This window comes from Ovis canadensis, chromosome 1 (assembly GCF_042477335.2).
Source record: "Ovis canadensis isolate MfBH-ARS-UI-01 breed Bighorn chromosome 1, ARS-UI_OviCan_v2, whole genome shotgun sequence".
NCBI lineage: Eukaryota > Metazoa > Chordata > Mammalia > Artiodactyla > Bovidae > Ovis > Ovis canadensis.
The window spans coordinates 192,053,345-192,075,365 of record NC_091245.1 but is presented as its reverse complement, the minus strand read 5'-3'; the positions used below and the strand labels follow the sequence as shown (position 1 = coordinate 192,075,365).

Below are 22,021 nucleotides of genomic sequence, written 5' to 3'. Positions count from 1 at the left end.
ATTATTTTCTTCCTGAGTATTTTCTGTTTCCTCAAGGAATATTCTGTTACTGGCTTCCTCCTCTCCACCTTCTTTCTAGGGCACAAGGCTGGCACAGAGCAGGGGTTCATTTTTTAAGGGAAAAAAATTTGTTTTCAAACCTGAAGTTCACTTTACTGGTAATGAACAAACCTAGCATTCTAGCCCCATCTCATGCTCTCCTGTTATGTGAACTAGGCATGTGGCCTACTCTCTGGTGTGAGAAGTTGCTCTGCCCTCTTCAGCCACCTTCTCTGGCCCAGCAGCCCTGAGACATCCATGTTCCTCCTCCCAGTCTGCTCAAGTCCTCACCACCCTTCAAAGTCAACTCTGGCATGGAGTCTCATGACAACCCCCAGAACCTGATGTTTTTCTCTGGCTTATCTCATTACACAGGACAAGGGTTAATTTGCTAGTACAGAAACAAAACCATGAAAAGAAAAACCTGTCTGGTGGACTAATCCAGTGATCTAACTCCATTTGGAAAGGAAACCTGGAAGAATTTGTTCTGGGCAGAAACTAGGGCCTGAACCAAATGAGTGAAAGATGGAACATAAGGTACCCCCAGGACATTCAGCTTTCAATCAACCTATTTTTCTTTCTCCTTCCACTCAATTAGCTCCATCTCAGCTCCTGGCTCACTCAGTTCCCCTCTTGGCTCCAATGGGCACTCTCTGCCTCACTCTTCTGAATTAATTGAAGTGTTAGGATATGATGACCTCTTTGAGAGATACATTGGCAGTGTTTTATATTCTAACAATTATCTACTCCAGAGTCACAGCCATAAGGGAAATCAGAGAAAAGAGCTAAACAGGAATTTAGATAGGATAAGAGGCAGTGGGAAACAGGAAGGCACTTCAAAAAGAAGCCCAAAGCTTTCCTGCCAGATGAGATTCAATGAATCCAGTATTCTGCAGTCCAAAACGGGCTCTAGGGACTTTGTTTAACAGTGGCCTTGGGCTCTGTTCTCAGAAAGCCCTCTTCTTTGGCTCCTCTCATTTTTTGGGTCCTTCCCAGTAGTTATGTGTAGAGGATACTTTCTCCCCTCACCCCCAAGTGTCTTAAAGAAGATACTTTACCCTGAACTGTGTATTCATTATGGGATAAACAGTATTTACCATCGCTTCCCAGGTTGCACTAGTGGTAAAGAACCCACCTGCCAATGCAGGAGATGCCTGAGACAAGGCATCTTTCCCTGGGTGGGAAAGATCCCTTGGAGGAGGGCATGGCAACCCACTCCAGCATTCTTGCCTGGAGAATCCCCATGGACAGAGGAGCCTGGTGGGCTATGGTCCATAGGATTGCAAAGAGTGGGACACGACTGAAGCGACTTACCATGCAGTGTTGAAGCATTTGGTTCTCTTTTATTTCATCCTCATAGCAACTCCTCACAGCAACATGAGAAAACCAAGGCACAGAGAAGTCACATCATTTGCCTCAGGGTCTCAGAGCTGGCAGTGGCGGAACTGAGCACTCAACTCCAAGGCCAAGGGCTCTTAACCACGGTGTCATATCCATAGAGCTGGTCCCAGAACCAGCGTCAGGGGGTACTTTTTAAATTTTTTTCACTTCAGAGAAGTGCCTGTTTAACCTTTCCTCTGTTTTCTTCTCTAAAAAAACCCTCACAAACTCATTGTAACTACACTTTCTTCACTTCACATGAACCTTTAAAATTAATCATGTGCTTTGAACAGATCAATAAATGGTATGTTTATGGCTTTATATAATGCCAGAAATAACTTATCCTTTCAAAAAACACACAACCTTCCCCTAGTAAGATATTTTTGTTGAAGAGTTTGGTAAATTTTAAAAATTGATTCTGAGTACTTATATACTTAAAAATATAGTTTATGTATTTAAAGTATATGGAGTATTTATACTCAATATAAAGGTCATATTACTCTAACTGGAATTCTTTGTTCCCTCAGAAGCCTTTGGGGCTTCCCTGTGGCTCAGACAGTAATAAATCTGTCTGCAATGCAGGGGACCTGGGTTTGATCCCTGGATTGGGAAGATTCTCTAGAGAAGGGCATGGCAACCCACTCCAGTATTCTAGCCTGGTGGGCTGCAGTCTATGAGTTGGATAGGACTGAGCAACTAACACTTTCACTTTTATTTTCAGGAGCCTTTGCCATGAACAGGAGAAACATCTGCAATCTGGCCTTGGGGTGTGAACACTGGGACAAAAGTTGTGGCAAAGAGAAGTGTAACTTGCCCTCTGCATGGGCACATTCTCTTTATGGTAAGAGCAAATGCCTGTGTCTCTCACAGCAGTTACATGAACTCTCAGGGACTACCTAATAGAACTGGGTAATAAATTCAGAGAGAATAAGATGGGATATTTGCTTAAAATGTGGATGCAAATACATATACATATGTGTGTATGTGTATATATATATATCAAATTTGTATATATTATTTAGGCAGTTTATTAATAATAACAATACTAACTACAATGTATTACAGTGTTAAGTGCTAGGCACTTGAGTTCTATGTGTTAACTCATTAAATCCTTAATAACTCTATGGACTGGGAATTATTATTCTCATACCTATTTCTCAGATGAGGAAACCAAGGGAGTAATTTGCATAAAATCATACAATTAGTAAAGCTGGTGAGACAGGTTTCAAACCCAGGCCCTGTAACTCATACTGCATACTCAATGACTATACTACACTGCCATTCAGCAAAGAGTGACACTGTGTGTGTGTGTGTGTGTATCAACACTACGTATGTTACGCACATTAACGTCCAATCCCATTCCAACTAATAATGAGGAGGAAGGGTCTATGGCATTACATTGTGGTAAGATGCTCTGAAATACATGAGCTGTCAATGCAAATGAACATCTTTCTGTTCTATAATGTCATTATTTATATTAAAATGAGAAAACTGAAGGCTAAATATTCTTCACTGAACTACAAGTGCTGGCTGGTAGGAGAAGAGATATTGCAGCTAAATAGAATTTCATTGCTTTTGGGAAGGGCTATTTCATCTACAATGGGTATGTATATTTACACGTTCTTTGGGCTGCAAAGAGATCCAATCAGTCAATCCTAAAGGAAATCAGCCCTGAGTATTCATTGGAAGGGCTGACGCTGAAGCTGAAGCTCCAATACCTAGACCGCCTGATATGAAGACCCGATTCACTGGAAAAGACCCTGATGCTGGGAAAGACTGACGGCAAAAGGAGAAGGGGGCCTCAGAGGATGAGACGGTTAGATAGCATCACTGACTCAATGGACATGAATCTGAGCAAAGTCTGGGAGATAGTGAAGGACAGGGGAGCCTGGTGTGCTGCAGTCCATGGGATCGCAGAGTCAGACATGACTTAGCGACTGAACAACAACGTATTTATGTGTATTACCACTGCGAAACTCAACTAAATTATCATAGCCATTTGTTCTTCTTGTAGTCCAGTATTAGGTTCTTTTCTGTTAATCAATTAAAATGATAAGATCAGTGAATTCTAATACAGATTATTTTAAAAATATATCATGGAATTTCACTCTGTTTTAGAAATATATACAATCTGTCCAGAGTTAAAATGTTTATGTATGTAGCTATAAGGAAACCTTTGAGGATACTGAAAGAAGCAGTATGGAAAAGCAGGACTTAGCAATAAAGAAATCCATGCAGCTATTTTTCATGTTTGTGAAAAAAATGAAAGAACGTATCATAACACTTTAACTGATGAGTTCCAATGTTTGGTTACCTAATTTCTATTCCAACTGGATAATTTAGGTACTGGAACACAATTTTTATGACCAAGTTCATGTTCTTTTTTTCATCATCATCATGATTAAAATTGAGATCTTTTAAAATCATGACTGATACTGAGGGGATCTCGAGTCTTTATTTTGCCCATATCTTTGCCTCTTAATCAGTTTGAGACTCACAGAAATCTATTGTTTTAAAAAAAAAATCTCCCCTCTGTTGAAGAGCTCCCATGATATATATATATCGTTCACCCATTCTAGAACTTATCCGTACTTGAGGGTCAGAACGGATTTTCTCCTGCAAAGGCTAAACACTCCATGCTAGAGTTTACATTATTTCCTTCTACTGAGTTTCCTGCATCTTTACCAGAAAGGAGAAGTGGGCAGCATTTGAACCTTCATAATGTCACCTGACTTCAGGTCCACAGCCCCTTACCCACCCCATTACAGAATGATCTGAAAGCTTCCATTAGGGATCTTTGGTAATTTAACAAAACAGGTGACATTCTAGAATACTAAAGCTATGTAAGTAATCCTTTTTTTAAAAAATGGAAGATGTGAGGGGTAACTGCCAGTGATTCTGAAATCAATTTGACAAAAGTCTAGAAGAAACTATCAAATAAATATTTTGCGAGAATTTTGGTTTACTTTATTGCACTTATTCTGTATTTCCTTTGCAAAAGATCTGGAGTACATTTAGAAAAGGCTATAGGGATCCCAAGGAAACCTACAAAGATTGATCCCAAACAAATCATTTTTTTTTTCTTGATATAGTTACTATGTTGGTGGGTTTGAGGCACATTACAACCAGGAGAACAACAAGGCTTTGCAGAGTCTAACACTATCTATGGAGGAAAGGGCTATGAAATTGGACTAGAAGATGATGTGGTCCTTTAAGGAATGACTGTGCAGGCTGATGGCTCTGTGTCACGGAAGGAAAACGTCCAGTGAAGCACCACAGAGCCCTGCCTGACCTGGCCAATATTTCAAATTGTTGAAATACTGATAGCAATAATAAATTAAATATATTTTGATAGGCTGAAGAACTGCACCAGAAAGAAAAGAATAAAATCTGAGAGGAAAAATACATAAAACCCTTTCATTTAAATTTTTTAAAAAAGTCAATGTACTAGAAACATGTACCCAGAAAAAAACAGCCAGGGGCTTTTAAGGGAGCAGAAACGTCAACAGGACAGTTTCTATGATGAAGTCATAGAAACATCTCTTGGGCTGAGCGTATAGAACACCAGCGTCTTGGACACACAGCTCCCCCAGGGTTGCTGGGGCTGGGGGTATAAGCCACCATGGATAACTAGAGTCCAGCCACCGGGGGCAATGAGGCAACAATGTGGACCCAGGAGGTAGGGACCACACTGCGGCTATATCCCACAGAAAAGGGCTAACAGGGAAGAGAAGTAGTTATCGAAGATTTAGAGCCAGAGGGGACTGCAGAAATAACTTTCACAATCTCAACACTTTCTGGATAAAGGAAACGAGGCCTATGACGAACATTTTCAAATATTTTTAAAGCTTCCAAAAAGAGGGAGCAGATTTGTTCTGTTTCTCCAGAGAGCAGAAGCAAGAGAAAAGGGCAGAAGGAGATCTTGGTTCAACACAATAATGAGATTCTGAGTTCCCTCCTCTCCTGAACTCTGCTTCTGGGCTCTGCAGATATTCTTGTAGAGGCTGGATGGCATTCTTCAGAGATGCCAAACCCTGGACATCCAATTTTTACCTTTCCTCCAGGTGTCATCTTACTGGGAAGCTTTCCACAGGCAGCCTGAGAAGCTCAGCACTCCTGCCTCAGTGTTCTCAGCGATCTGTAAGCCTGTCTGTGTCATAAATTATCACTATGGGATGCTTCTGTTTCTGCGGTTCTTCCCAACCAGCCCCCTGATAGCAGGGACAGTTTCATCCTCAGGGCCCAGAATAACTTCTGAGGCATAGTAGGTGCTCACTAAATGTTCATCAAGTTGAATTTCTGTTAGGTAAAAGATTGACTGAACAATCTCACTCAAGCATAAAACATAAAAGGCCTCCACGTACAACCAGTCACAGAGTTGATACTACCAGTGAATAACAATCAGCTTTCTCTCCTCTAGGAAGAATTTTCCTCCTTGAAGGCCATTTCTCTCTAGCCTCAGCCTGGCCCCCGCCTATCCCAATATGAACCCCATGGATTTAGAGCTCCTTATTCCATTCCTTACTCTGATTAATTGTGCAGATTAATTTTCAGGTATTGAAAAAACTCTGATTGTAATTACAGAGTCAGAAATTTAAAAGAAAGATTATAACTGTGGCCCATTTTTCATAAAGTCCCTTGTATAGGTTTATCTTTCTTGGTGTCATTCCTAGTTCTCTCCAGTATGGGTATATCCTGGGGGTGCCCAAGATTGCCCATTGATAACAAACAGAAAAATCCTAAGTATATAAATAAGCATATGTATGTACATATATATTATATGCACACATATTTGATCAAACTACTAAAGAAAAAAAAAGATACATGACATTTCCCTGGACTTTCATAGTATACTGATCCCAGACTCTCACTTGTACCACATGGTAGATGGTGTGTTGGGAGGGCTCCTCAGGGGACACAGGAAGTACCTCAATACAGATGGACTTTCTGGCTCATCTGTTCAGCTGCTTTTAGCATATTTCAAATTAGTGCTCTTTTCATGTGCCCAGCTAAAGGGACTTATCTATTATCTAGTTTTAACTAAACTACCCTTCACAAAAGACATGTGGCTTAACAAGGTTCCTCAAAGGAACTACAGTTTGAAGATAATACTGACCATGAAAGCTCAAGAGAACTCAGAACTCTTTGGCAGCCACGTGACGGGGTAAAGAAACAATGACAATCTAATCAGATCTGTCAAGAAGCCAGAGCCAAAAAATAATGGAAAATTATCAAGAATACTATTTGAAATACAGAACTGCAGCTTCAAATGGAAAAGTCAAGCTTCATTCACCCTAAGGGCACAGTAAATTTTGAGGTTATTAGTGGCAGTAGAATACATACATAATTTATAAGCCAATATAGATGCATATGTGGAGAGCTGAGAGTTCAAAACTAGTTTATTGAGTGTGTATAATCAAAGGAGTTTGGAGACCACTGACCTGCTCCTGTTTCTAAAAATATTTTATTTCTTTCTGATTATTCTAATTAATTGTATAAAAGGTGAAATGCATGGAAGCATCAAAAAGAAGAAATTTTCCATATTCTTACCATCACAAGATAAAGATTATTTGCATTTGGTGAAGTGTCTTTTCTATTACTGTTTCTTATAACATATCTTTCACAGAAGGAGGCTGAACTTACAGGGAAAAAGCTTACTAGAACATCTGTGTGTCGTTGCTTCTGGTCTCCAGGGATGTGAAGAAGGCGTATCAGGAATGCAGTCTTGGTTTTTTAACCTTTGCCTAATACGTTTGGGATAAGTGTCACTCTTACCTGGGTACCTCAACCCCATCCCAGGTACTCTGGGAGCCATATAATTAAGTAAAAGGAAACTAGTACAGCAACTCATGTGTTATCTTAATTTTAAAATTAATTAGCCCATGCTAGCCATCAGTGACGTGGTTAAGGAGTCTTAACTTAGACTCCCCAGATGTCGGGGGCAGGCCTGCACTGCTCTTCAGTAATCCCTAGGAATTCTGAGTATGCCCATCAAATGCCTTCCTTTAGGGAAGGAAACCATAGCTGTAGGTCCTGCAGTGACAGCCTCTGCCCTGGCTTATATCAGCTCTACACATCTCTCATTACAGAAACCACCCTCAGTTTCACACTCTGAATCTTCTCTAGAAGCTTGCCTTTTACCCCCACACTGAAACACTAGTTGGCATTTGAAATAATCTCATCACCCTCAAATATAACTCTGACAATCTGACTTAAAGCAGAAATTTTCCATAGCTTTGGCAGGATTTTCATTCCTATCTAAGATGAAAAGCAACATTTCCCCAAGTTTTGGGCCACACCTGAAAAGGGGAACCAGACCTCTGCTAAAACCTGGGTACAGAACCAAATTCTTATTCCCCTCATTTGACTTATTCACTATTTTCATCTCCCTCATGTTATTAGACCCTTTACTGCTTCCTTACTTCAGCTTCGCTGCATACCAAGCTGTCCAAGTTGTCAGGGTAGGAGGGGAAACTTTTATACAACACAAAGGCTGAGAAATGCAAATCTTACAATTTAAATATCAAGCTCTTCTACTGCAACATTTAAAAATAGGGTCAAATTTTATGCTATGTGATCTATAGTCAACTATATTTTTTTTTTAAAGCAGCATATTTTTTTCCCGTAGGCTTTGGATTGGAAATGGATTGTCCCAGAATCACTGCAGGCAAACACATCCTAATGGTGCCCTCAGCTGATGTCAATGGGTTACAGTCCAAGTGGCGAAGTGAAGCTAATTGACCCACTGTGGAACTAAACCAGCAACCCAGACTTCAAAACCACAGCCATCTCACCAAATAAAGCTTAAACACCCAAACCCTTAGGTTATTTCCTTCCCCTTAAGCATTTTTGGATGTGGACTTGGAATGATAGGAAAGTAAATAAAGAACACAACAGCCAAATTCCCATACCTGCTAACATAATTCCCTCAGGGATGTATTCACTCTCAGTGGGTGAAATGGAGTCAAGGAAGGACGGTGGGAGTGTCTGTGGCCAACACTACTGCAACCAGACATCACCTCTGTTTATTTCTCACTCTCAGTTATCACTCTTTCTTTTATTACCTTGGTCACCCCATGTTCACGCCTTTCCACACACCAATATCTCTAATTTTCCATTGGCATTTTCATTGTTCTTTCAATATATGTTTAAATACCATTTGCAACCTGAAATCACTATGAGTACCAATTCAAAATAGATTAAAAAGTATAAATAAATTCACTTGAAGTTATGGAATGAGTTGGAAGGATAATCAAGATCTAGATTTAAAGACTTATCTCTTCCTTTATTTCAGAAATTGTCCAGAGAGCACTTTTTAGAACATGGCATCTTTAAGTAAAAACTTGCAGTGGCTTCTAGGAAGTTAGGGTAGAGGTGAAGGAGAGAAAGGTCAAAAGAGAGTCAGAGATAGGAAGGATTGCTCTAGGGATTGAAGAAGAGGGCACCTGTTGCCAAAACAGCTTTCTGGCCTGTAAGGGGTTGAGAATGACATTGAGACTGGAATATTGGAGCACTCAACATTTGAAAGGTTTCCCTGATGGCTCAGATGGTAAAGAATCTGCCTGAATGTGGGAGACACAAGCTCAATCTCTGTGTCTGGAATTCCTAGAGGAGGGAATGCCAACCCACTCTAGTATTCATGCCTGGAGAATTCCTTGGACAGAGGATCCTGGTGAGCTACAGTCCCATGGGGTTGCAAAAAGTTGGACACAACTGCGCGACTAACACTTTAACACTTACGTTCAAAAAAAAATAATAATTCTCCTTCCCAAACCAGTTCCACAGAAGTTTCCATAGATATTGTTGGGAAGATCAATCCCAGACACCCAGAAGCCTCAACTTGGAGGAGATGGCAGGAATGCAAAGTAAAGTTTTAATGAATGGTAGACAGAGAATTGGTTTTCCTTCACAACACACCAGCAAGGAGCAAAGAGAAGACATAGTTTTTAACCATTTGCCATCCCTTAAAAGGACAATACGCCACAGGTGTTGAATGTTTTTCACACCTCAGAAACCCTACTGACCTGGCTTTAGTCACTGGCTTAAAGCAGAAAATAATAAAAGGTTGGTATTATGTGGGGCAAACATTATTAGTAGGCATCAAAAGAGGACATAAATATATCAGAACACCAGATTCTGACCTTCCCAGGATGAGCTGAGGCATTGATGAGATGAACCAGCAAATGACCTTTGCACACGCTTAATTTCTTAATAAGCAGAAAGCAAACGAAGGATTGGGTCTTCCTTCCTCTGACTTCCTGGCTGCTGTGTGAGTCCATCCAACCCCTAATCTATAGTCACCAGCTGAGGAGACCACCTAATCTTAATACCTTCCTACTCAAGAAGCTATAGAATTTAGCAAGTCTACTTCAGTCACCAAATGACCAACTCCATGGTCTTCCAGGAACCAAAGTGCCAAGCAAAAGTCCAGTGCAAACCAACAAACCCTTCCCAGTGGACTAATTCCAGAGACTGAGGAGAGAGCCTCTGCTTGGCAGTGGGGTGAAAGGGACTGGAAGGAATCTAACATGGTGAACATGAATTTGCTGATCTCTAAAAATGTATTGTGATACATAATCCCGTCCAGTCCCCTTAGTCTGGCTCTGGGGCAGTACCCTTGGCCAGGAGGCAGCCTGCCCTCCACCTGCCCATACCTCTTCCCCACATCTACCTCAATGGTGTACTGCTCAAAGATGCGCAGCTGTAGGAAGATGTCCAGCTTGATCTTGCGCTCGTGGAACAGCTCCTCCATTTGCACCTGGGCGTCATCCAGCTGCTGCAGCACCGACTCTATGTGGCTGATGGAGCTACTATGGGGCGTCTTGTTGTTGGACACAGCCGAGTCCCTGTGGCACAGTGGGAGAGAGAAAGGAGGGGCTTGCCATATTAAAAGTGACAGTGGAGAGGGAGCTTTCCTTGTCTCAGCAAGGGGGATGGGAATCAATAGAGTCACTCAGGCAATGGATGTTTATCAGACTCCTATTGTGAGCCTGGCACAGTCTGCCTAATAGGTGAACCAAAGACACATGTACCCTCTTTGGGGTTCACAGCACTGTAGCTCCGAGATTAGCGGCTGTCCTATTCCTCAGACAGAACTGTGACAGGAATCAAATGAAATAGCACATGCAAAGGGGTTCTGTAAATATCAATGAAATGGAATGCTTCCAAGCATATGTATAGTCTAATATACACATATTTCAATGCTAAGTCACTTCAGTCGTGTCCGACTCTGTGTGACCCCATAGACGGCAGCCCACCAGGCTCCCCCGTCCCTGGGATTCTCCAGGCAAGAACACTGGAGTGGGTTGCCATTTCTTTCTCCAAGACATAGTTCAATATACACACACAAATACACATATCACGATACATAAAGGTAGACAAATTAAAAGTATATGGAAAAAATCCTGCCTAGTTTTAACTCACAGGATCATGGTTAAAGCAAAATGAGATCACGGCTGCAAAAACTATTCATCCCCTTTATAATTCTATGCCAAAGTTATGGCTGGTGTTATTTAATAGGCTTTAAGCTGTACTTAGGAAAGCTTGAAGCCTGGCTCAAATCCCTGCTCTGACATACATGGGCTGGTGACCTTGGGAAATCTCCTCCCTGAGGCTCAGTTGCCTCCTGTAAAGTGGATTTAATAATCCCCGGCCTGCTCATGGCATGGTTTGCTGTTAAATAAGATGGCATGCATGACTGTACTCTGTGACCAGGAATGTGCTGTATGAATGACTGTTAATTCTGGAAGATGTGTCAGGTTCTTACTGGGCACAGGTCCAGTTGGGGAAAGTAGAATCTAGGGCACAAGAGGCTGAGCAACCAACAAAGGCTTCAGAGATGATAAGTCCTGATTTGAGTGTTAGAAGAAAAGGATGAACCAAGTAGATGGGAAGGGCGGGCTTTCTGAACAGAGAAGGTCCGTACAAAGGCAGTAAGGGGAGATGACACATCACAGAGGGAATAAAGAGATAAACACTGATCGAGATAAACATTGATCTGCTGAGACAAGCGAGGTTGTAACACCCCCAAAGAGACCATTACAATAGAAAAACTGGAATTCAATGTTTAGATTCTATAAGGCCTTGAGTGAGTAAGCTAGAGCCCCTGGACTTGAAAGAAACAGGCATGTTCATTATCTCATGACATCTTGGTTTCTGATGCAATCTAAGAAGTCAGAGGGGAAAGTCCTTAGTTTTGAATGCTCTCAGCAGCAGCTTTTCTGAAGACCAGGTACTTTTGGCCTGTGTCTGACTCAGAAGCAATGGTGTCTAAGCTCACACTGTTACTGGAGGGAGCACAAGGCCAAGAGCGCCACCCCCCCCTTCTGTCATCTAGAGAACTTACAGTCCCTCTCTTCTCACCTTGGCCTACTTGGGCATGAAAGTTCACCATGCACAGCTTCCCCCAACCATGAAAAGAACTCAGGAGGAGTACTGAGCACTATACATCGTGCATTTGCTGAGAACGGTACTAACGAGAGGAAGTGACTACTATCTCTGATGGCTCCCCTCAGTCTCTCTCTATCACTCAGCTTCTAGGAGGAAAAGGATGATTTCTGGCCCCTTTGTACAGCACCTCTGTCACTATCATATACACTAGAATCAAAGACATAGTGTAAAAGCACCTTAGGTGCTCCAGTGTGCAGAGTCATGAGGCCTGGGGAAGACGTGTGTGCTGGTGCGTGGGAGGCATCTTGCCAATGTCTACTAGGGATTGGTCACTTTTTTCTTTGACTGGTCTTGATATCAAGGAAGGGAGCCTAGATGAGTGTCAGACTAGTGGTGGAAGGAACAGTCACCAGTGGTTCTTGTCACATGTCTGTGGTCCTCTCTGAAATCCATAGAACTTAAACTGGTAGGACAGGCATCAGCCATATCATTGTCGCCACCAACACAGAGCAGCCTTCAGCCCTCAGGCATGGTGCTAGGTGGGCAGGGCATCTGCCACAGACTCAGTCCCACAGAGAGGCCAGCCAAGCTTGTGGAAAGCATTTGGAAAGAAAACACAAAAGCCATTACATAATTCTGGAGTTGACAAGCTCCTAGAGTGAACTCTAAATCACACAGATGAAACAGCTGAGGCCCACAGAGGTTAAGTAACTGCTCATTATTTGGAATTTTCCTCAGAAGCAAATAACAGTGGAGTTTCCTAGGTAGGCAGACGAAACTGTCATGTATTATACATTCATGAAGATAAACCAGGGGAAGAAAGGAAAGAGGCTGTCTTGTTAGTATGCAACAGGAGGACTCAGAACATGGCGTGTGAATGTTTGGAATAGAAATGATCAATCCAACAGAAAAACATGCCACGGCTATCTTAAGGTAAGTTCTTATTGTTTATTTAATTGGACAACTGGTTTGAGGATGGGGGGTGGGAGGAAGCCCTTTCCAACTGAAGTAATTCCCTCTGGCCTCAGGATTGTCCTGGGTCTTGTTGATGAGATTATTACTATCTGGAGCTGGCAGAGGTCCCAGCACTCAGTGATTTGGGGATAGGAACAAGTCCCCGCAGGCAGACATCATTAGTGCTATCAAATCCTATTTACATATCACCTGGGCACATGGCAGGTTACTGAGGGCTTGCTCAAGGCCTCATGACACTTTATCTGAGGAGCTGATGCCTTTGACAGGGACAGGAAACTAGATATTGATGCAAATAGAAAGGAGGCAACGGGCGGTTGGGGGGGATTACTAGAAATGAATATAAGGTGTCAGACAGGATTTTCTAAGAGTCATTCTTAGCTATATTTGTTTAGGGCAATAGAGAAGGAGTTTTATTTTCTGGGTACCAAGGAATGGTAGAAAGGTCCTATGTGGGTAAGCGGAGAGCAGAGTAGGACACATCGCACACTCCCTACGTTCGCATGAGGCCAAAGGCAGTCATTTGGGGTCACATTATTACTGTCTGGAGCACTGGAATTCAGAATTAGCCCAAGACCAGATGCCAAATAACACTATGTTCCATAATGGCTATTTCTTTGCATGATCAAATATGCCATCATTCTTAATGAAGATGCTGTTTATTTTCTATTGAATATTGCTAAATTTTTATTGTATTTATATTACTTATTGATCACATAATTCTTTGAAACATGAGAGCTTTTCCACTGACTATTTCATTCTAAATGCAAGTTGGGTATGGTGCAGGCGTTTTTATATCTGACAGATGGAGAAACTGAAGCTCACACAAGACCACAAAGCTGGCTGCAGCTGAGCCAAGACCAGGACATGATGACTTATCTCGTGTCTAGTCCAAGGCATTTCCCACTGGAAAGCACCGCCCATGCTGACCTGGCCTCGCTGGGCTCCCCCAGGGAGGGAGGCGCTGACCTGAGTTGCTGGATAAGGTCTTCGCCCTCCTTGATGACATTAAGTGTGGCATCCAGAGTGGCGGTCTGCTGCTGCTGGAACTGCTTGATCAGTTCCTGGACCGCATCCACAGAGTCTGCACAGACATCCTCCAGCATCTCCTTCTGAAGGTCTTCCATCCATGTCCATAGCTGTAGGGGTTAGAGAGAGCAGAGTCTACTCAGGGCACATGGGAGTGGAGGGCTGGGGTTAAGGGCAAGAGTGTGGAACTCAGGTCACCCAACCTACTCTCAACTACTCAGTTCAATATCAGACTGTCCTTCTAATCAGCACCCTACGGGTCAGTTTGCATCTCTGTATTTATATTCACTATCCATCTCTGCTAAGTTTACTCCATTAGTACAGGCATTCCCTAAGGACAGGAATTACCCTCTGTGCTTTACTTTCTAGTGGTTCTGGAAAACCGGTCTTAGAGCAGGAAGCTAACTCATTTTTGAGAGAGTGGGAAGAACAGGGAACTGATGATGGACAAATTCTATTTCATCTTTTCATAAAGGAGGACTCTGCACACTTCCTGCAGATAGCTAGAGGCAGATTCCCAGAAATGTATCACGATTTTACAAATATGCAAGAAAGAATGGGATGTTCACTAAGAACCAAGTGAAGATTAATTAAGAAAATATGTGCTAGGCTAAACTATTTTTTTCTTCTCAGGACTGTTTCGTTGGTTAGAAAGTTGACTGCTAAAGAGGTATAGCTTATTTTAATTTCAATATAAGACATTTCCCTCATGATATTCAAGATGATGAAATGCAGTCAGGATGATGTTACTGGTCAGACAACTTCAAAAGAGCTAAGTGTAGTGATTTGAACGGAGTAAGTACTGGAAATGATGAGGAGTAGAACTGAATTACTAAATTAATGTCTTGATGGCTCTTCCTCATAGTGAAAACAGGTGGCCTTCCACAGTGCTCCACTTCTAAGTGCTCTCAGTGAGCACTTTCATGAATGGTGGAGGGAAAGACATGTCTGATGTTTGCTTAGAAACAAGGGATCTTCCCCCGGTTAGCAGAAAAGATAAGCTCATGACTCTACCAGGAGAAAAGCCAGTGGAGAGAAAAAACTGAGAGAAGGAGCCAGAAGATGCCGACTGTGACTGCTGTTCTTCCCGTAACCTGCGCTGTCTTTGAGTACATCATCTTTGCTCATCAGACTTCGTGTGTAACAGAGGCTGAGGAGAGCATAAAATAAAACAGTTAACCTACAGTTCTAACATTCTGTAAGTTTTCCATGTCAAAAACATGGGTAAATATCCATCTTAAGAATATTATTTCATCTTGCTGGTTCTCAGTATCGTAAATCATGGTGTGGCCTTTGTAACAAGGGGTTAGAAAAGAGACAATAAAGAGAGACAAAAATAATCTTCAGACTGTTGACAAATTATTCTTGTCTTTAAGAGAGGAAAAGCCTCAAGTGTGACAGAAGAGGTTGAGTTCATAAGACTAAGAAACCCTGGAGGTAACAAATAAAGGGGGGGTGTGTTCTTTCTGGACAGGTAAGAACTTCTCTGAGCTTCAGTTTCCTAATCTACAAAATGGAAAGAAAAAGATTTGACCTGCTCACTTCAAAGATTATGAAAAATAAATTATTTACTTATTATCAATGCTTTAAATAAACAGCATTATTAATAAGCCTATTGCAAATTATTATTCAGTGTTCCTGTCATTTGGCAGCTTGTGTCTGGTTTAGTTCAATTTACATATTTATTTATTTTTTACAAACAAGCTTCCTGTCATAAAACACAAGCTTTCTAGACTATTTAAGCTGAGGTACATTTTCCTACAGGTATGAATGTATCTATTTCAAATCAGTATGAAATCAGAAAGTTCAGGATATTGGTCACTATAACTTAAAGTTACTTCAGACTTTCTGGCTGCTCTTTTTCCTGGAGCAAAACCATTTTCCAACTGTGCTGAAGTCCCTGGGTATGAGACAATGGAATCTCTGAAAAATTGCTATATAGAGAGGCAATATAGCATAGCAGTTAAGAACTTCTAAATCAAAAAATTAAAAACTTAAACAATAAAACAAGGAAGAAAGAAAGAGAGGGAGGAAAAGAGAGAGAGAGAGAAAGAAAAAAAAAAGAAAGGTAAGAAAGAAAGAACCCCCAGTTCTACCACATATTAACTCTACAACCTCGGGTAAGTAATACCCTCTTTACACCTCAATTTTCCTTGTCAGTAAAATGAGAATAGTAATAATTGTTATCCCTACAGAGTTGCAAAGATCATTAATAAATTGATATATATGTGTGTGTTATGTCTTTATGTATAAACACACAAACAAACGAGATACGTGTGTGTATATATATGTATGTATATATATGTATACATATATACACACACTTGACATTTAAATAAATTTAATATATATAAATATATACATATGATAAAATATGCATATCACTTAGAAACAGTACCTGGCATATAGTAAGTGCTAGATATTATTATATTTATGCAAGCCACCTCCAGTTCCCACTAGAAGATGGAGGAAAAATTTGAAGTACTCCATTTTTAAATTGGTAAAAGATTGATACTGGATTTGATCTTTCAATATGCTAACATGAGTTGGGCCCCTCTTTTCTGTTTTTTGCAACTTTGTCCTGGGATACCTAAGGAAAACCTAGAGATTGAAAAGTCCAGAAATTTCGTTTTTAAAAAAGCAAGAAAAGACAAGACTATGTGAAGAGAGAGAGAGAGATTAAAATCGTGGATAGGAAACATGTCACTTAAGAAAATTCTGAAAGAGATGGGAATACCAGACCACCTGACCTGCCTCTTGAGAAACCTATATGCAAGTCAGGAAGCAACAGGTAGAACTGGACATGGAACAACAGACTGGTTCCAAATAGGAAAAGGAGGACGTCAAGGCTATATATTGTCACCCTGCTTATTTAACTTCTGTGCAGAGTACATCATGAGAAACGCTGGGCTGGAGGAAGCACAAGCTGGAATCAAGATTGCCGGGAGAAATGTCAATCACCTCAGATATGCAGATGACACCACCCTTATGGCAGAAAGTGAAGAGGAACTAAAAAGCCTCTTGATGAAAGTGAAAGTGGAGAGTGAAAAAGTTGGCTTAAAGCTCAACATTCAGAAAACGAAGATCATGGCATCTGGTCCCATCACTTCATGGGAAATAGATGGGGAAACAGTGGAAACAGTGGCTGACTTTATTTTGGGGGGCTTCAAAATCACTGCAGATGGTGATTGCAGCCAAAAAATTAAAAGACGCTTACTCCTTGGAAGAAAAGTTATGACCAACCTAGATAGCATATTGAAAAGCAGAGACATTACTTTGCCAATAAAGGGCCATCTAGTCAAGGCTATGGTTTTTCCAGTGGTCATGTATAGATGTGAGAGTTGGACTGTGAAGAAAGCTGAGCACCAAAGAATTGATGCTTTTGAACTGTGGTGTTGGAGAAGACTCTTGAGAGTCCCTTGGACTGCAAGGAGATCCAACCAGTCCATTCTGAAGGAGATCAGCCCTGGGATTTCTTTGGAGGGAATGATGCTAAAGCTGAAGCTCTAGTACTTTGGCCACCTCATGCGAAGAGTTGACTCATTGGAAAAGACTCTGATGCTGGGAGGGATTGGGGGCAGGAGGAGAAGGGGCCGACAGAGGATGAGATGGCTGGATGGCATCACTGACTCGATGGACGTGAGTTTGAGTGTACTCTGGGAGTTGGTGATGGACATGGAGGCCTGGTGTGCTGCGATTCATGGGGTCGCAAAGAGTCGGACATGACTGAGCGACTGGAATGAACTGAACTGAACTGAATAAAACAAATTTAGTGTGTCCAGATAGAAAAGCCACTGGATGGAGGACTGCTCAGGATGAGGCTGGTATTCCTATTTCAAGAATGAGAGAGCTCAGAAGTTTATAGATATCTTAAGGAATTTATTTTATTCAGGATAATTTTGTTCTCAGTACCATCCTTAAGCCTTTTTATGGCTTCATAGCTTGGAGTTTCTTTTTTTTCTCCTCTTCAGTAAAAAACTTGAACACTTCTGGTGTAAGTCTAGGGAAGAAAGTCAGCATTATTCCTTTCTGAGTAAACCCACCATGACTCATGACACTCCCTCCACCTGGTAGCCATGTAGCTAAATTGTAGGGACCAGTTAAAGATCAAACTTGCCAAAGACGAGATGTCAGTGTAACAACAAAAAGACTAGAGAAAGATTAGGTATGTCGGAGGAAACACACCGACCTCGGGAGTCAATATCATTTTAATAAAAATGTGTCCTACTCTTGTATATTCTCTGATTAATGAGTTGATTTTTCACATTCAGTTCAGTTCAGTCGCTCAGTCGTGTCTGACTCTTTGCGACCCCATGAATCGCAGCACGCCAGGCCTCCCTGTCCATCACCAACTCCCGGAGTTCACTCAGACTCATGTCCATTGAGTCAGTGATGCCATCCAGCCATCTCATCCTCTGTCGTCCCCTTCTCCTCCTGCCCCCAATCCCTCCCAGCATCAGAGTCTTTTCCAATGAGTCAACTCTTCGCATGAGGTGGCCAAAGTACTGGAGTTTCAGCTTGAGCATCATTCTTTCCAAAGAACACCCAGGACTGATCTCCTCACATTATCAGGTCACATATTCTACTTTATTATAAAGAAAATCTTGTCTAAGGTAGTTTAAAACCTACCACTAAGGAAAATCAACTAAGAAATCAATGATGTACAACATAGACGCCACTCAGCCCAGTGGTCAGCAGCCTGGTAAGGAAAGGAAAGGTCTGGTCTACCTTCAAGAGCATAAAATGTCAAGTAAAATTGCTATGGAATTTGACTCAGAGATAGGGAAGCACCAGAGACAAAGGGTTAGTGATAACATTTCTTCATTTTTCCTTCTGTAAAAACAAAACCAAAACAAAACCCAGAGGGAAAGAAGTTCTTGAACGGAATTGGTATATACTGGGGATAATTCTCGATCTTGCCCTTGTCCTCGCTCTATGATCATGGGAAAACTGCTTCAAGTGCTTCATACTTAAAGTACATGTGATGAGTGTATGTGTGCAGGGGGGTTCTCCAGAAGCTGAGGTAAAGAAGAGAATTGTAATAAAAATGCCTCTCTAAGTTGAAAAAAACTGCAGTCACATCTTTGACACCAAGACACTCAAAGTCCAGAGAGTTTAGCAACACTTTGAAGATAATTGTTCTACCAAGTTAAGATACTATTTAGTATCTGGAAGGCTTGAGTAGAGAACCACAGGAAATCATGCAAGTCGTCCCCTGGTGTCAGCAAGCTTAAATTGCAGGCTCATAATTCTGAAGAAGCACCTCTGAGGGATAAACATTAACATCAGCGTGACTAACCTATGAGTAAGGGCCCATATTCCGTTCCTTAGGCTGTAAGTTTCCTACTATCTGAATTTCCTGTAGGTTTCCTTCTGTCTGTGTGTCCATCTGACTTATTCTTGAAGAGCATGCCTAGACTGCTTTGAAAAGAATTCAATCAGAGAGTCACTTCTATTATTAATTTATTCATTATCAGGGAGCCAATGAAACTGAGTCAGAATGATCTTGCAGTTCAAGTTATCACAAGCCATTGCAAGAATGAGGTGAAATCATGGAGTGAGTGAGGCAGCTTAGGAGCAGCCACCACATGTTTCTTCCTGCTGTCCTCCATTTCCATTTCTCTCCCCTAGGATAATCCTCCTAACCCTCTGGTTATCTACAGTCTAAAATATTAATTAACATTGTGCCTCTGCCATCAACCCACCTGCTCCCGAGAAAAAAAAAATCTCCTGTTTCAGCCATTTCCAGACCCTCTGTTCTTGATCAAACACACCTGTGCAAGGGCCATTATTTCAGGGTTCTGCTCTCTGCTTGGCAATAATTATTTGGGCCCTGCTTCCCAGGTGGGAGCCTGGTGGGCTACCATTCATGGGTTTGCAAAGAGTCAGACACAATTGAACATGCATGCACGTGATATGCACACTTAGGTCTCTTGTGTTCTCCCAGAGAACATATGTAATTATGGCCCCAAATACCTATATCCAAAAGAATGACCTGATTTGAGACTCTGAATTTTGGTAGAGGGGGAGTTAAGGCCGCCTTTCAATGAGCTACATAAAGTTTGCTCTAAGACTGAAACCAGTGAGTTCAGGAAGGGCCAGTGCATGGATCCCATTCTGCTTACACAGAGGGGCAGCCTGAGAAAAGGGCAACTGGAAAGGGCAGGAAGGGAGGGACAGGAAGGAAGAAACTAGGAGGTTTGTAGAAATGATGAAGCTTATGGATGAGAGGTTAAGGAAAGAGGTAATTTTACTCTGTTGCTTTCTCCTGTTGATTGGCTGTACCATTTGCACAGTCCTGGTAGCCATTGTACTGATACAACTGATGGACCCCTAGAAGCAAAAGGAACACCGATTCCATGGGATGAGTCACCCCTCCCTCATTTTGAAGGCATCATGTTCCTTTGGCATTGACTACCAGTTTCTATCTCTTAAATAAATACCATACCAGCCTAACGACCGACATAGAAGAAGAAGTTGTTTTGTTCTTAAGGCCAATAATCCCTTTTGAAAACGGATTTAGTTTTGGTTCTATAGTGGGCAGATAGAGGAATGTGTGTGTATGTGTGTATCTATGGCGTTCGTGTTATATGTACCTATTTGAGCAGGAAATAGCATGAAAGAAGGATTTCACAGGGTTATAAACAATTGGAAATGGCATTTAATTAAACATTTAACAAAGAGCTGAGGTTGATTATCTTGGACACATTCCTCAGTTAATTTGACTCTCATATTATGACTACAAAAATATCTAAAAACAGTTATTTTGAAAACCCAGCAATTGCAGCATTTCCATGGAAACACAGCAAAGAGAGAGGATTCTGCCGGACAATCTCTGTGGAGCAGATGACACTTGCCACAAATGCCTTTTTTTCCCCTGGACAAAGAAAATGAGGACTTGAGTAAATACTTCTCCCTACATTCTCCCTGAGGTTTCCAGACCAGCAAACAGCCAGCTGGCCTCTTGTCCCCAGGCAAAAGGAAGATATTTGAAAGTTCAGCACAATTTCTATTAATAGCTAGGTTCTGGATGCATAAGAAAGTTCCAAGCACATGTTTGTTACCTCTCTTTATTATGTAGCTCTTCTCTCAAAGTAGAGATGGAAAGTTTTGTTTTTATAAAATAACATTTATTGGGATTGTTCCTCACTTTCAATTGAAAATATTAAAGAAAAGTTATGAAACAAATAAAATATTCAAAGGAAAATTAAATCATTCATAACATTCTTACTTCTTTGTATACTTCCTTCTAGTCTTTATTCTAAGTGTGTGAAAATTGTGGTCATGATGGATATACAGCTTTTTATATATGACACCACAAGCTCTTTCTCATGCCATTAATAATCTTTGACAGTGTGATTTATAACTGTATAATATTTTACTCTATAGATTCATTATGATTTAATGAATCACTTAACATGGAATATTTAGATGGTTTCTAATTATTCAAGGTTATTAATAACAGTGCAATTAAATAATTAGAAGCCTTTAACCCTCCAGATGCCTTTAGTCATGAAAAATTCACAAAGCTGGCAAACAGAATCAAGCAGACTCTTGAATCTGCAGAAGAAACGAGCCTTCTTCATATCTTCCTTCTGTTTCCCCTCTGATCCTAATTAAAGTACATCTTTGGTACAGCTGAGTAGAAAATTATTCTTCCATTCACTCTATTTACTGTAAGAGAGAAAACATCCATAGCAACTCAAAATTCCCTCACGGACTTGTGGACCAGTAAACTTGGCTACTAACCTTGCCATGAGTAAAAATCAGAACTTTGCTGACAGAGTAAAGAGGATGGAGTCAAGAGTTAATTGACCAGGATCAGACATTTGGAGTCAAGAGTTAATTGACCAGGATCAGACAGGATCCACACTTAGCAATGTCTGCGAGGTGGTGTGTCTTGAGAGGCATTAAACAGAATAGGGAAAAAGCAAACCACAGGCATTCCTTCATTAGCCCATTCAAGGATCCTCACTTCTGACTACCCAATAATCCATTTCTGCCTGCTATACAGGCTGTAGAGGAAAGCTCCCACAGGCAACTCAGATTCCCCACCTGCCTTCCTTTGTTTACACTGTCCGTAGAGTTCAAATCAAAGAAACTGGAATAGATGAATGATGCAACTGAACGGGCTTTCCCCCACCTTTTTATTTTTTCTATTTTCTTTTTTTAGGAAAAGTGACTAGCTTCTCATTGTCAAGTAAGCCTGTTT

General features: G+C 41.2%; 1 protein-coding gene across 10 annotated transcripts in view; it reads right to left on the bottom strand.

The window, feature by feature from the left end:
- KALRN (kalirin RhoGEF kinase) overlaps positions 1-22,021 on the bottom strand; it is a 695,559-nt gene that overhangs the window by 303,400 nt on the left and 370,138 nt on the right. For 7 of the 10 annotated variants that reach the window (XM_069555992.1, XM_069555980.1, XM_069556000.1 and 4 more), the window contains exons 12-13: positions 13,711-13,919; positions 10,091-10,265 (exon numbers count right to left, since the gene is read on the bottom strand). In XM_069555992.1, the coding sequence (XP_069412093.1) occupies positions 10,091-10,265; positions 13,711-13,919 (384 nt within the window). The remainder of the gene's footprint in view (positions 1-10,090; positions 10,266-13,710; positions 13,920-22,021) is intronic. The other 3 variants (XM_069556005.1, XM_069556031.1, XM_069556042.1) reach the window with 1 other exon arrangement.